Here is a 16,032-nt window from a genome sequence, read left to right as displayed (position 1 = left end):
AATGATTTCATTTCTATTAAGCTTAAATAATTTAATTCCACTTGTCAAAATTTATATGATGAGTTAGCACTTTAATAATAAATCACAATTCAGTAATGACATATAGCTTACAAAGTACTTTCACAATATATGATTTAACCCACAAGCAACCTCCTTAATATTATTACCAACATCCAGAATTTCCCCCATTTTACTGATCCCTATTTTACAGATGAAGACATTAAAGCCCACTTTGCCCATTCACCCACTGAACAGATATTTATTGATCGCCTGCTCATCTTGGACACTTCATTAGGCTCTAAAGCTAGCATATTAAGCCAAAAGAAGCATAATCCTGCCTTTATGGAGGTTTCCAACTTGCAGTCTACTAGAGCCAGGGAGAAATAGCCCATTACCAAATGATAAGTGTAAAACAACACGTGTAAAAAAACACATGTGGAAAACAGCTCTGAGTGAAAGGTACATGGTTCTCTAATACTATGTATAACAAAGGAACCAAAGCTTGTCTTCAAAGTGGGCAAAGCCTTCTCAGGAAGATGAGAGGAAGTGAATTGGTGAAAAGGAAAAATAAGAGAAGAGTTTTCTGGGAAGAGAGAATCTATGTAAAGGTCCAGGGACAGAACCTGCACTTAAGAAACTGGAAGAGAGCCTGAGTACCTGAAGCCCAGGAAAAGAGTGGATGACGTAAGATGACTGACATGCTAAAATGGAACCAGAACATGCTAAAGACTTCTAAACGGGACCGTGTTAAGCAACTTGTTCTTTACTTCATTGGCAATGAGGAAGCAAAGATGATTCTAAATGGGAGAACACATTTACCTATTTCAAAAATCACTCTGGTTTCTCAGTGAAGCATGGAATTGGTGAGGGAAGCAAAAGTAAGAGAGAAAACCCACTAGGAAGCTATGGAAGCATCCAGGTGTCAGAGAATGACAGTCAGCCTGAGATGGTGGCAGTGGTAACATAATTAAGTAAACAGAATCAGAGAAGTTATGAGTAAAAAAATGTCAAGTTTGAATTCGGAGGGGCAGTGAAAAAGTTGGGTGTCAAAAATTGCTTCTAGGTCTCTGTTTTATGTAAGCAAATGCATAAGAGAGACACTCACCAAGATGGAGCACACTGGGTCACTGACAGACTACAGAAGAAGAACACTGTAGTTCAGGTTGAGATATGTTGGCTTTGAGGTGCACTGGACGTGGCCAAATTTACAGGTCTGTGGATGTTCAAGGGAGAAATATGAGCTAGAAATCTCAAGTTGGAAATCATCCACAGCAGGATGAGAATTAAGTCAAAGATGTAGATGAATTTGCGTGGAAAGAGAGAGCATAAGAAAAGCCTTCACATTTAGACTCTAAATCCCTTATTCTTTTTCAGTATATTATGCTGCTTTTTCATGCAATGTTTAATGCATCCAAAAACAAAATCTCTGTATAGTGCTTTCAAAATACCACTTGTTTTATGTATTACCTTCTTAAGCTTGTCTATAAGTAAAATCAAACTACAATCATATAAGTTGAGCAAAATCAATACTACAGCTAATTAATATCATGACTATATAGCCAATTCTCAATGTCTACGTGCAAGGTCATAGGCTATCAGAAAATATCACTGTGCAATTTCTATGTCTTCTTGGGTCTGGAATTCATTCTTACTCCTTTTGGTTCACGACTGGGTCAATGCCCCAGTCCAATTTCACAAATTATACTTATCACTGTTATGTGTCCCTATAGAACCATTTAGAGTGCAGTAAAATAAATAATACACCTCTGCTAGACTGATGGATTTTAGATGAAAATATCGAGTCAAAAGATAAAAAGGCCTTGGTGAAAGCACCGTGGAAAGCCTATTGGCCTACTGGATATTCGGGCGTTAGTTTCAGTGCCACCAGCAACTGGCCTTGGACAAACAGCTTCTGCTCTCCGTGTTTCAGTTTCTTCTCCATGTAATCAAGAGATGGAACTAGGACTTCAAACTTCCTTGAGTTCTAATATTCTGTAATCATGTGAAAATCCTTGAAGAAGCATGAATTATTCAGTAGGTAGAGGTTTACAATCATCCTAAAGAATCCTTATTCATTACATTTTCTAGAAAAATTTTTTTCTTGTGTCACATCAGATCACTTTTAGTACTAGAAAAATAGAAAAGATATTCATATTGACATTTTTCTTTCAAGCTTATGTAGAGTGTCTCATCAGACACAAAACCTGTGGGAGAAACGGTTCTGCACTTCTGATAGTTTTAAAATTCTAACCTGACATGGGGGCTTTTAACTGTGAAGAGCTTCGTGGCATTCGGTGTGAATTCTCACTGTGTATCCTTAAGTCTGACATTTCTGTTCCACTATACTTAATCTCAGATTGCTTTGCTTTTCAGTTTACTCAGAGTTGCTTTTTTAAAAGGTCAACACTTGTTACCTTGCATTTGGCTTTCACCCATCACTTCAAAAGTCCTTTGAGTAAAATATTGACCCTATATCATTTTTCAAACTAGAAAAAAAAGGAAACATGAGAAAATAAGAAAGGGTTCAAAATTACAAAATAACAAATCAAATGGAAGACATTGAGAGATGTATTTTTCTGTTGAAATTTCACTTCACGACTCCACTGGCCTTATTGAAGCCTGTCTGAGTCTTCTGTGATTTTCTTATAGCCCTGTGAGATGAGAGGAATTGTAAATATTTAAAGGAAGAGAAGGGGTAGGATGATTCCTAAATCTCAGTTCTTGTCAGATGACCTCAAAGCCAGTTTGTTGCTTGGGAAAGACATAAGTGGATATGCCACTATCTTAGTATCAGGCCACAGGAGCTGATTCCTTGACTGGTGGCTCACGACACAACCAAAACTGTGTTGCATGCTGCAGGTCTCCAAGTGAGGTCTGTAGTCCCCAACATGCTTACAGTGGCATCACAAAATCAAAATTATTTCCATAATAATTTTTAAGTGTCATTTGCGTTTGTCACACTCATTCACTCTTGAATGTAGAGTGGAGTTTTCCAGAGGCTATGCTGTAGCAGATTTAGTGCAGAGAGTAGAACCAGCTGTCTTCTTCTAAGCCAGACATTGAAGAGATTTGCAAAAATGTAAAATAACATTGCTCTTCTCACTGAGTATTTTCTTTGTTGCTGGAAATACAGCTATTTTTCATAGAATCATATTGTTTAGGTTAACATGTAATGGGTTTATGTATGTGATTTTAAGTGAATTGATAAATATTTCTTAAATGTCCTGGTTTCATTTCTAATATGATAATTATTAGCAGATATAACTCACATCAACAAAACCTCTTCAGACCTTCCATAATTTTTAAGAGGACAAAGGGTCCTGGGACCAGAAATAGGAGAACCTCTCTTATAAAGCAGATCTTAACATCTAGTCAGTTTTCACCAGCAACTTGAGCCAATGAGTTACCTAAAAATGTAATAGTCTTCCTTTTCTGCCCATGTAAGATTACCATTTCAACTTAGTCCCCCTCTGGTAAGATTACCATTTCAACTTAGTCCCCCTCTTGGCCCGAAACTTTGTGTTTACTCAACATTGTTGGTGAAATATAGAGCTGATATTTCACTGTAGTCCCTGTGAAAAATGTTCATCTTGAAGTTGCTTTAATTTTACTTAATGTTTTCACCGTTCGAGTTTTTAGCCATGTGACTTATATTTCATTAACTTTAACAATCCTCATCTTCATGGAGTACTTTTTCTTTGCGTTTGAATATCCTAAGTGGACAATGGACTAAGTGCAATTCAGTGTATAGAGTTATATTTAACAATCATTGTACAGAGTTGTGTTTATCCTAGCTGTGGTATAATGTCCTTTTAGAGATCCCAAAAACTCAATTGTCAGCTCAATTCACAGGCCACTGAACCCTGAATATGTAGAATCGCTGCTCACAAAACTCCTATAAAACTGAATAGCAGGCCAGTCACCAATGTTTTGCTTTTGACCATAATTCAGACATGCTTGGGAAATTAAATGAGGTAACATAAAGTTGCCTAAATGAACTTTTAAAAATGATCAATAGCCTTAAAGAAGTGATTCTTTCACTTGGACTCTCATTAAACCTATTGAAACTTGTTTCATTATAAATAAAGCTTTGTTTCACCTTATGTAACGTCCTCGCCAACAAGAATATAGAATTTTGCTACCTCGTATCTTTTTGACACACCGACTAGATAGATTTCCATTTATTACACTGTAAATAATCTATTTTCTGATTGATTATAAGGAAATTTCTTACAATTGTAAATAAATGAAGACCTAGTTGATATCAGCTTGATGAATCTTCTAACAATACTTTTGTTTCTTCCCCAGACTCAATGTATAATAGTCATACCTATACCTAGAGTAATTATGCTAACAAGGTGATTAAAATCACTAAGGAATGGCTCCCCGGTTTATTGGGAGAAATTATATGTATTTTTCAAGCAAATCAGGTCATTGGAAAGTACATACACCTGGCTTGTGGGAAATTCAAAATAGGTTTCAGTGCTTCTGTTACGTATGACATTTCAGCTTGTAAATATCACACCACAGTCAGGGACGAATGTGGGCAGCCCTCACACTGTTGAGGATCAAATTACTGAGCATAAAATGCCAACAGCTATAGCCTCAAAAGAAAGTTCAAATAATTCCAGACAACAGGACAGGGACAGAATGCCAGGATTTGTGGACCATATTTGTCTATTTATCTATGGCTAAATTAAGAGCCCTGAAATGGATTTAAGCATAAATTCTGCAGAGGCAGAGGTCCTTATTAGAACTATTATATTAAAGGAATATTCTAAGTCAACTTGAAAATGATTCTCTTTAATTGTTTTATTATTTACGCAATTAGAGTGTTCCTGCTTTTTCTTCCTTTCCCCACCTCCACCCAGCCCCACCCTGCCCCTCCCTAAATCAATCCCCATGTCATTGTTCATGTTCGTGGGTCACGCATAAATGTCCTTTGGTTAATCCCTACACCACCTTTCATCCAGTCCCCCTACTCTCCTCTGCAAATATGATTCTTATTCTTTCACACAATGATGTACACTCTCAAAATGTGATTTGGAGGTTTCTTCTACTGGAAGTGAATTTACCATTATTAATATATTTTCTTAATCAGTTGAATGGCCTTAGTTTTAAAAATATTTTTAGTAACTAATAAATTTGAATATAAAAAGTATGAAAAACTCTTAAAACTGAGCTTACAAAAGAAAGCTATAGTCATTCAGGAAACTTCCATTCAGATATTTGGTATTAATATTGTGGTCTTTCACATCTTATTTTAAAGCATATAGATAAATATACACACATTTTAATGGTATTATACTGTACACATTTTTCATAACATTTTATATCATTAAAGATTTATTTTGTATTTCAGTGACTGCATATATTCTATCATATGGTCATAACATATTTAACTTTTTATTTTTTGACATTTCTGTCATTGCCAGATTGCTTACATATGTATATCCTCACACACATGTCTGATTATTAGTGTAAATTTCCAAGAGTAAAACTGCTAGCAAAGGAATAAGTGCATTTAAAGATTTTTTTAAAAATTGGTGTTGCTATATATTGCCAACAAGGTATGAAAGAGCCCATTTCTGAGGAAATTCACCAACACTGCCAGCGTCTCCTTTAACATGGCCAACTCATCCTAAAATAGGCAAATGCAAGTTCCACTTGGATATGCTCTAATGTTGTTAGGCCTTCACCACATCTCAGGATGTCATGTGGTTAGTTTCTTAGCAACTTCTCTCCCTATTTCTCTCTGAACTGCAAGCAACAATAGTGAACAAAAAGAGGAATCTCTTGGAGAGGAGGGTATATGGGGATTAAATGGTAATGGGAAAAATACAATAAAGAGTAAATTTTAAAAAGAAGAGGCATCTCTTTCCATTAAGGTGCAAAAAACATTCTTTCTAAATATACATGTACACTACAAATATATAATTTTTGTTTTGGATTATAATATGCAGATGAGTTTTTTGTTTTCTTGTTCCTGAAGGAGTCTGGAAAAAATACATTTTTTTCCATTGCCTTTAGATTTATTTTTCTGTTACCATTTGACTGAGAGAAAAGAAATCTGGAATTTATATGAAAGGTGTGTGTGAAATTAAACTTACTGCTACCCATGCAAATTATCTCAGAGCATGGCAAAAAATAAAAGGGGCCCCATAGTGTAATTTTCTTTATTATCATAATGATCAGTGTAATTTTATCAATCACCCAGCATGTATGAAGCATGGCACTAAATCCAAAGAGTAAAAAAGAAAAAGATGGAACAATCTATTCTCAGTTAATTTATTCACTAACTGAGGAATGATGACACTTGTATAAAAATATCAACCCTGACACTCACCAGCATACCCTGATTGGCCATGGAATCACTTAGGCAATGCTCTTGGAGATCAGAGCAGTGATTAATAAAGACTGGAATCATTAATTTAAGAGTATGTTGTCTCATTCCGAAGAACTAGAACTCAGGAGAGAAAGGAGGGTGTTCCAAGCGAAAGTTACAGTGCCCACAAAAATGAGAAGGCACATGGCACTTTCCGAGTGAGGATGACATGTCGGTGAGCCAGGGCACTTGATGCAGCATTAGAGTGGTAGAAAAATCTGCAGTGAGAGAGAAAATAATTTAATGTTTTATGGGAAATGAACTCATAAACAATTTAGGAAATTTTATAAGCTATTAGTATGAAAAGCATTGATACCAGTGTGACATGATTATGGCCTAGAGTATATAGCTGCAGGAAAAAAAACTAAAAACAGGAGTGATGCTAGAGCCATTAGAGTAGAAAAGTCAATGGAATTTGGCATCTAATTAGATATGAAGACAAAAGGCTTTTAGGAATTCCACAAACTTTTATTCAGCTGTGCATGCAATAAGAATTCCTAAATGAATGAGCCTTCTTCAACCATGCACAGAAAATAGAATCCTGTAGAAAAGGTTATGATAAACTCTGCAGAGCTGCGGAATGGCTACAATGCCTTCACAGGTAAACTGATGCTTGAGCTTTGACTTCAATGATGAGTAAAATTTTGCCAGATGGGAAAGAGCATTTAATGACAAGAGCAAAAGGGGGGAAAATACCTCTTAAATTTTTAGATCTACATGATTAGCTACAGATAATAACACAGACTACAAGTGAAAAACCCACCAGTGAGTTGTGGTAGATGGAAAGATAATTAATTTGGTTTGTGTATTCTTCACACAAATATGCAGAGCATGCACACCAAACTGGAGGCATTGGGGACATATGGACAAACCAGGGAACAAAACAGGCAAAACAATTTTTGCTTTCATGGAGTTTACATTTTAGTATTTGGAAATAAATACATACTTAGAGACATAGTGTTCACCAAAGAGTTCTGTCGCGGTTTCTTTTTTATTTTTCTTTCTTTGTTGTTCTTCATATCAATGAGATAAGGTGGGCACAGCAGAAAGCTGGGGTGACTAGGATCTGACTTAAGCCATCCCTTAGGCAACAGAATGTACCCAGTAACTATTCCCTGGGAAAGACTTCAGACTGTCCTCAATTGACCTTGATGTCTGCAGGCTTCAGACAAATGGTTTAGTAATTGAGAGCAATAAATTAGAGTTGATCGCATTTAGTTAGGAGAAAATAAAGTCTTTGTGTGTTAAAAACAAGCAACCTTCTAGCTTTGCATTTTTATTACACCCTTTCTGCTCTCCATCTGTTTTTTCGATGCTATGCTGAGATCTTCTGACCTTCACTAAGTACTTCACGCGATGTGTCTGGACTACAGTTCTCAATAGGTCTCACTAGAATGCTCAAAGAGAGAAAATTATTGGAATTGTATTTGCAGGTCAGAAATAAGGGTTTTGAAAGACTAACCTTGGAAGTTAAATTCTTGTTGCAATTAAAACACTCTGTTTAAATAAAGAAAAAATATGTATCCTGTTTAAACATTACATTTCCAACTGCTGTCCAGAAGAGTTGAGAGATATTGAGTAATACCATTTTTTTCCTTTACACTGTAGCTGCATAGTATTCATTTCACCCTCCAGTAACCTGATATGCTGAAAAGAGACTGGCTATTGCAGACTTTAAAGCTTTCTGACCTCCACAACATTAGGAGCCAGTCTTCAGAGCTCTCACCTGACTGGTTGAAAACCATCATTCAGTTAGTTCCCCTACAAAACAATTTTAGGGTTTTGTTGATTTGTTTATTCATTTCTTCATTTTTCAATGAGTCACTATAAATAGTTCTTCATGTTTTAAATTATGCCTACTTTTCTGAAAACTTCCTTATTTACAAGTGCATTAATTGTTTCAACCAGAGCTCTAGTTCTATTTAGTCATGTCAAAGTACTATATCAATACCATGTCAAAGCAATGTGGTGCCAAAAGTTATCTCTAGGCACTTCCAGGAGCTTGGAGATAATTGAATCTAATTCTTCTGATGGAACAAGGTAATGGCAACCTAAGGAGCCCATTTGAGGATAAATTGTCTTCGGAATAGGGTTTCAAATGCTAAATACCTCCATAAATTTAGTTCACTAGCGCACATTTATTAAGTGTCTTATGAGTGCTAGATCTTACAACAGGCGTGTACAGTCCCAAAATGAATAAGGCACAGCTTCCCTCAAGAACTCATAGTCTAGCAAGATTTGCCTTATTAAATTATTTTTTTATTATAAAATACTTTAGAGCTCTCATTTTCATTGAGATCTGGCCAAACTCACTCAAATATATTTCATTTTTAATCATATAAACCATCAGGTCTCCAGCTGGTCATAATTTATTTAATAAATGCATGGCTAAATTATAAGCAAAGGTTTTCATACTGTTTTAGAAAAGATTTTAGATATCTTATCATACACAATTTATAGCCAAGAAAGCTGGCAGGAATCTGACTAAACCCAAGTTTTCAAAATCTAGTCAAAAAGACTTTCTACTGAAATTCACATGAGGCTATAGAATACAGAAAAATAATAACTATTTGTTACTAATGATCATGTTAATTGATTGTGGGATTATTATTTTATACACTGAGGATGGAATTCATTCTCTGTTTTCCTAACATCTCTCATGGATTATTCCATATCATTAGCTGCTTAATGGATATATTTACTTTGTATTAGCTTTCCAGATCAAGAAATTCGGAAAGTAGCAGTTCAGCAATTAGACAGCCTCTTGAATGATGACCTGCTGGACTATCTCCCGCAGCTGGTTCAGGTAAGAACAGCAGAGCTGCCAAGGAATTCCAGGATTTTCACTAATATTTCTCTTTAAAAGTTTTCGATGAATCAACAATAGACAACTTAAAGTGATATTGCAGCTTGGCTGGCCAAGAGGGTGAATTATAGCTCATATGTCAACACGGGTAATGCAGACATTCTCTAGCCAAAACTGGTACCATTACAAAAAAAGCATATAAAAGACAAAAAGAAAATTTTTTAAAAAGCAACTTCACTTATTAACTAGAACTAGAACAAAATATAAATACTTGTGATGAAATGTTTATATCTATGTAAAACAGTTAAAAATTAACCTAATAAGGGTTATATAAAAATTAGCCTTTTGCTGTCTAGCACCTCATGATTTATGTTTCATGCCTTTCCCTGAAAGTCTTCTAAATTGATTATAATTTTTATAAAAGTAGCATTATAAGCTAGTTCTTAAATTCTGCCAGCAGAGAGTATATTGTAGTGACAGAATTAAACCCACAATGTTGGAACAATTTTTGGAAATAATATAAATTTACCTATGAGCTAAGATGGATTTAGTCTGAATGTTTTGGAATATGAATTACAAATGACCATGTAAATGACTGAACATCCAAACTACAAATGATATGTTTTCTACTTAGTGCTGAATATGTCTATAATAGTGATCTTTATGGGGTTTTTTTTAAGTTTTTCTTTTAACTCTGGTGTTTTCTTATCTTAAAGGCCAGGTTGTAGTTACAAGCTATTTGAATGCCAAGCGCACCATGGAACAGACTGAAAATGACCAGAGGAGAGGCAGGAGGGGGATAATGGTGGAAAGAAGGGGAAAGGCCTAGTCAAGGAACATGAATGAATGCCCCACGGACACAGACAGCAGTGTGGGGGTTGACTGTGGGAGTGGGGGGTGGGATGGGTGGAGGAGGGCAAAGAAGGAAAAACTGGGACAACTGTACTAGAACAACAACTACAAATGATTTTTAAAATAAATAAATAAATGCCAGGTGCCTCCGTCTTCGAACATTTAAGGCAGGAAACTCTGCACCTGATGAGGAAAGCCTTTATTACTAGACTGAAAAACCACATTTTGCAACCTGAATATGCAGCCCTCTGAAAACTACAGGGAGGGCTTGTTTTGAAACAGCTGTACCATATAGTTATTTATATCAGTACTTACAATTGTGACTTCCCTAGCTCTGCCAGGATACTGTAGTGAAAATAAAGACTAATTTGACTTGTAGAAATACCATTCATCTTATAACTCCCTAGTGTGGGCAACATCTTATAACTAACCCAACTCAAAAAAGTAAGTTTTCACAAAATTTCAGATTAAACCCATTGAAAGCTCCAATCTGAATGAACATACTTGGCACCAGGAATATCGCTGAGAGCCATGTACCTGCAAATTCAAATTCTTAAGACAGGGTGTACACAGAATCCAGCATAGCAAAAACATAGAAAAAAAATGGGTCAATTTGCAGCTATTCCCTAATTATTTAAAAAGGAATATTATAAAATGTTTTGAGATGGAAAAAAAGTATATGTGACTATAAAATAAATAAAAACTGGGAAGAAGAATTTTGAAAATATTTGTTACAGAGTTGTTCTTAAACTTCCATGCTCTAACATGACTTTAAAACTTCCCCAGACAAAAAAAAAAAAATCCTACCCTGTTGATCATTTTCTGAAAGCACGTTATTTCATGTGTTACCTTGTTAGAACTATGCAGGCTATATGAAAGCAATAAAAAAAAATCTATAACCATGATGAAAACAGAAGGCATTGTTCATAGCTAGGAGTCAAAACACAGACCCAGAGGTTACTACAAAGCACAGGTCCTAGCTATGTAGGTAGGTTCATTACCATGTCTGTATTTGAGGTGACGAGTCTGCACTTAAGTGATGAGGCAGGATTTAGGGAGAAATTCCACCCATAGACAGAGTCATGCAGGGAGTTTGGAAGCAAGGAAGGCAATTCAATATTAACAAGAAATTATTGGGTTCAAGAAGAAATAATAGGAAGACCTAAAGAGAAAGCTAAAAATGGAAGCAAGGAAATAAATTTAGAGATATCTCTTCTGTTCATATGCTGATACGATATGCTACTAGGGTATTAACACAAGCCAATCAGCCCAGTATTAGCAAGTAAGTGAAAGAAGGTCACACCTGCAATCTAATCATACATTATGGTTGTTATACATTCAGACAGTGGCAAGCGTTTATGCAAATGTGCTGAAATCATCTTTAGCACCCTCACATCTTAGGAATTCATGAACTTTCTTATCCTTGAGGATGGTTAGCGTATTGAGGTGTTACTTCAGGTGTGTATGTGAATGAATGATGTGGCAACTTTTTCTGTTGTCTGTAGTGTGTGTGTGTGTGTGTGTGTGTGTGTGTGAGAGAGAGAGAGAGAGAGAGAGAGAAAGACTGAAATCGCTTATTAAGCAGCTAAAGATAGATGCTTTGCCTCTCAAGCAGGAATGAGCATTTTTAAGTATATTTTATTGATTATGCTATTACAGTTTTCCCTTTTTTTCCCTTTATCCCCCCTCCACCCTGCACCCCCAGTCCTCCAGCACCCCCACCTTAGTTCATGTCCATGGGTTATACATATAAGTTCTTTGAATTCTCTGTTTCCTATACCATTTTTGACTTCTCCCCATCTATTTAATGCCTACCAATTATGCTTCTTCTTCCCTGTACCTTTTCCCCATTCCTCCCCTCGCCCTCCCCACTGAAAAACCTCCATGTGATGTCCATTTCTCTGATTCTGTTCCTTTCTAAATGTTTGCTTAGCTTTTGTTTATGTTGTTTTTCTTTTCTTTTTTTAGGTTCATTTGTTGATAGTTGTGACTTTGTTGTCATTTACTGTTCATATTTTTTATCTTCTTTTGCTTAGATATATCTCTTTAACATTTTATATAATAATGGCTTGGTGATGATGAACTTTAACTTGACCTTATCTGGCTAATGGAAGGGCAGATAAAGTGCTTCCAGGAATGAGCATTTTTGTTAAGAGAACCCAGATTTCAGTGTTACACATCCTCAGATTCCTGGGATGATGACGGGGTCCAGGCACTGACTGCTGGTGCTGAAGCCCTTGCACAGGGCAGGTGGAGGTCTGAATTATGTCGCTAAGGATATTGGGAGCTGCCATCGCTGCCCGTGTTTTCCACCAAGTTGGGTGTCCTAGAAAACCTTGAGAGAGTTGATCACAGTGGAGATGAGGGAAAGAAATTGGGAATGTGTGGGTTAGAGTGGCAACGATCAGCTTTCCAACACATAAAACAAGCTTCAAGTTCTGCAGGTTAATACTGATATACCAGTTGGTGATTTTAGCTAAGGCGTTGGGTATGCATTAATTACATCTCCAAAGAGGTAGAAATATCTACTGCTTAATAATGCCATTTTTATATCCAGAACACTGTTCGTATTATATTTTTGTGCCAGGACTCTCCTCTTAGGTATGGCTGGATTCCACCAGCCATCTGCTCTTAGTTATTATCCTGTGATACTGAGGCACACGTGAGGAAAAGAAACAAGACTGCACAAACCCAAATGGTGTGATTTGTGCGTGCCTTATCAGTTACACACCAACAAATAAATGTTAAATATATTATGGTGTTAACATTTTGATAAAATGCTTATGACATTTTCCCTGGTCTTTTCTCAAGTCTCTTAAGTCCTTCTGTGTTCTGCTATAATTTTATTACTGAGAAAAAAAGAGTAAAGTAATTTTATCTCTTACTTCAGGCTATCAAGTTTGAATGGAACCTTGAAAGTCCTCTAGTGCAACTTCTATTACACCGCTCGTTGCAAAGCATCCAGATTGCCCACCGGCTTTACTGGTAAGGTTAACTAAAATAGGATAGGGTGCACCTTTTAGAAGCAGAGATTCCTTTACCTTAAAATTGATATAAACCTCCCCTTAAAATTCAGCCAAATTTGAGTTTTTGTCAAGGTTTTCTTTATTTTTGTGTATAATTTAACTGTCATCCTCAAAATCTTCCTTTTGTACCATTGTTGCTTTTTAAATCCATTATGAATTTTAAATCTTGATGATATTTTCCCTGTAGCTTTAAATCACAAAGGCTATTTGTGGTCATATCTGCTCATTGATTATTTCAATATAAAACATGTTTATAAGACTGTGGATGTTTTGGGATAACATTTTTTTATGCACATGGAAAGATTTATTGATAAAAGAAGGCTTATTCTTAATTTTTAAAAAAATCAAGCTGCGAAAGAAGATAGGTACAATACAATTCTATTTGTTTTCTTTTTTAAAATTATTTTATAGTTATTCAATTATAGTTGTCTGTATTTTCTTCCCTCCAAACCCACCTCCCTCCCTTGCTTCCACCCTCCCTCTTGGTTTTGTCCATGTGTCCTTTATAGTAGTTCCTGAAAACCCTTTAACTGGAACATACTCAACAAAAGAAAAAGGCAAATAAAATATAACCACAGTCATTGAAAATAAGGGATAGCGTGTTTTAAAAGTTATATCTATATAACATTAGTTATAAACAGTGGAATCTAAAAGTCAACACATACTCTTTCTATTAAAAATTCCTAAGGGCCTAAACTTTTCCCCAAGCATAACTGAGAAGATTATTTTTGGAGAACTAGAGTTATTTCAGAGATATCAGAATTTCTTCCAACATCACTTACCCTTGATCTTGTTGAACATGATGGTCTTTGGATGCTGTTCTTTCCACCCTTCTTTCATTACTAACTTTGTAGCTTCAATTCCATAGAGAAAGTTTAACAATTACAAGTTTTAATGACCTAGGGATAAAGTTGGATATCGTTTGCCTTCACATATGTATAACAGGCATCATGTACTGGATTCAATTGGTAGTAAGAACTTTAAATAATAGAAAACAAAGGAAGTCAATATTATTTTCTGGTTCAAAAAAAGTACTCATGTTGACATCACTTTTCCCCTTAAAATGACTCAGGCATTTTATAGCAAAGTAGAGATATCAGGAATTGTCGGGCAGTGTGTTTGCTTTGATGTCCATTTTCATGTTAAATGCCAAATATGAAAAGCAAAACAATTTTCTCTCTTGTGTCAGTACAATGAGGCATCAGATTCATTGACTAGCAGTGGGTCCTTCACTGAATAGGCTCTCTTATCGAGCTCTGAATGAAGCCTCATTCCCTTCAGTTTTTCAATCAGCTACTATGGTGCTAAGGGAAGTTGTTTGAAAACACTTGATGATGTTCTGTTACCATATTAAGGCTTGAACTCCACTAAACTCCATGTTTACTTCCCTTAAAACTCTTCACTGTTTTAAACCTGTGTTCATTAAAATGAAAGCATTTTAAAAAGTAGCATGAACAGATAGCAGTCTTCATTTAAATGTTTGAATTGAAATATAATATGAAGGCATATAAAATATATTTAGCCATCTTAAAAATAGAATAAAATTTTAAGGACTTACTCTAATACATTGATTGTTATATTAGTGCCACTTTAGTGAGTTCCTTATCTGCTACAGTGGTGTGAAAAGCTGAGTCATTTCAAAGGCAACAATGAGTGCAAACCAAGTCATAAATCGGTGCCGTCCTTGCAAGTTCACAATAAACACGATTATGTCAGTTTCCAAGGAAGCTGGGAGGAAAGTCTTTCTACGTATAATTCTCACCCTTATGAAACAGAGAAAGACCAATAATGAAGCCTATTTCTCCTCTCACTGATTTAACAAGAGAGTGAATAAGATGGAATGAATAGGAAAGAATATAAATTATAAATGGATTGCCTGTTCTTGAATGCTTAATTGGGAAGAATATGGAAAAGGAAAATAGAGGGAAATTTTAAAGTAACTACTTTTTTAAAAACGTAAGAGTCAGGCAAATACTAAGAATGAAATAAAATTTTATATATAAATATCTGGTACCTAGCATTATGTTTAGGGAATAAGAAAGTTGAGTTAAAACTTTAAAGATGCACTTGAGACCCCACATGACACACTTAAAAAAGTTCTCAGTGTATCTTTCTTTAATTTAAAAAAGCAATGCCCTCAATAATAACTTAAGAAGGTGAATATCCACCAGCCATCAGTTTACTGATTTTTTTTTCATGTGGATAAGCTACAGCTTCCTCAGATTCAGCATATTCAACACTAAATTCAACATCTTGCCCAGGCCTTGGGTTCTTCTCTGGACCTTCCCTGTTTCCCACTAACATGCCTGATTATTTACCAAGCCCCATCATTCCGTGCCTCCCAAATAACTCTCCCCACATCCACTACTTCCACTGCCACTGATCACAAGGTTGTCTCACTAAGATATTGAATTATGAATGAACAGGCTTAGACAGAAAACAGTCCTGACTGCTTGGCATCACCGTGGTGTGGTCTGCCTGAGAAGGGAAATTGACCTGGGGTTACCTCAGGTCTCCTCCACTGAAAGGGTGAATGTAGGATGAATGACCCCTATTTTTCATGGAAAGAGAACTAATAATAAGCTTTGGATTTGGCAGGTTTTAAAACCCTCAATCCCAGTTTTCATTCTACAAGGTGGCTATAATCAAGAACCATTAATATTTTTGGTTCGCAGGTGGATGCCCCTCCCCCATCGTATAACAATTACAGAAGCTTAAACTCAATGCCCTTTTCCATTTTGGATAGGAATCAGTTTAACTGATAGTGAGATTTTGGACTTAATGGCTCCCCCTCTCTTAAAAGAAGATACCCACATCCAACTCTAAGAACTTGTAAATATGACCTTAGTTGGAAAAAAGGGTCTTTGAAGATATAATTAAATTAAAGATACTGAGATTAGATTAATCTAGATTATCAGGGTGGGTCCTAAATCCACAGACAAGTTTCCTTCTAAGAGATATGG

At 35.8% G+C, this 16,032-nt stretch overlaps 1 protein-coding gene across 3 annotated transcripts in view; it reads left to right on the top strand.

The window, feature by feature from the left end:
- The window catches only part of PIK3C2G (phosphatidylinositol-4-phosphate 3-kinase catalytic subunit type 2 gamma), a 264,442-nt gene that overhangs the window by 104,870 nt on the left and 143,540 nt on the right, over positions 1–16,032 (top strand). For all 3 annotated transcript variants that reach the window (XM_045830120.1, XM_045830119.1, XM_045830118.1), the window contains 2 exons: positions 9,098–9,191; positions 12,934–13,028. In XM_045830120.1, the coding sequence (XP_045686076.1) occupies positions 9,098–9,191; positions 12,934–13,028 (189 nt within the window). The remainder of the gene's footprint in view (positions 1–9,097; positions 9,192–12,933; positions 13,029–16,032) is intronic.

The sequence above is a fragment of the Phyllostomus hastatus genome, unplaced genomic scaffold (assembly GCF_019186645.2).
Source record: "Phyllostomus hastatus isolate PE091 unplaced genomic scaffold, TTU_PhHast_1.1 phas_scaffold_93, whole genome shotgun sequence".
Taxonomy (NCBI): domain Eukaryota; kingdom Metazoa; phylum Chordata; class Mammalia; order Chiroptera; family Phyllostomidae; genus Phyllostomus; species Phyllostomus hastatus.
This window is presented reverse-complemented; position numbering and strand designations above follow the sequence as displayed.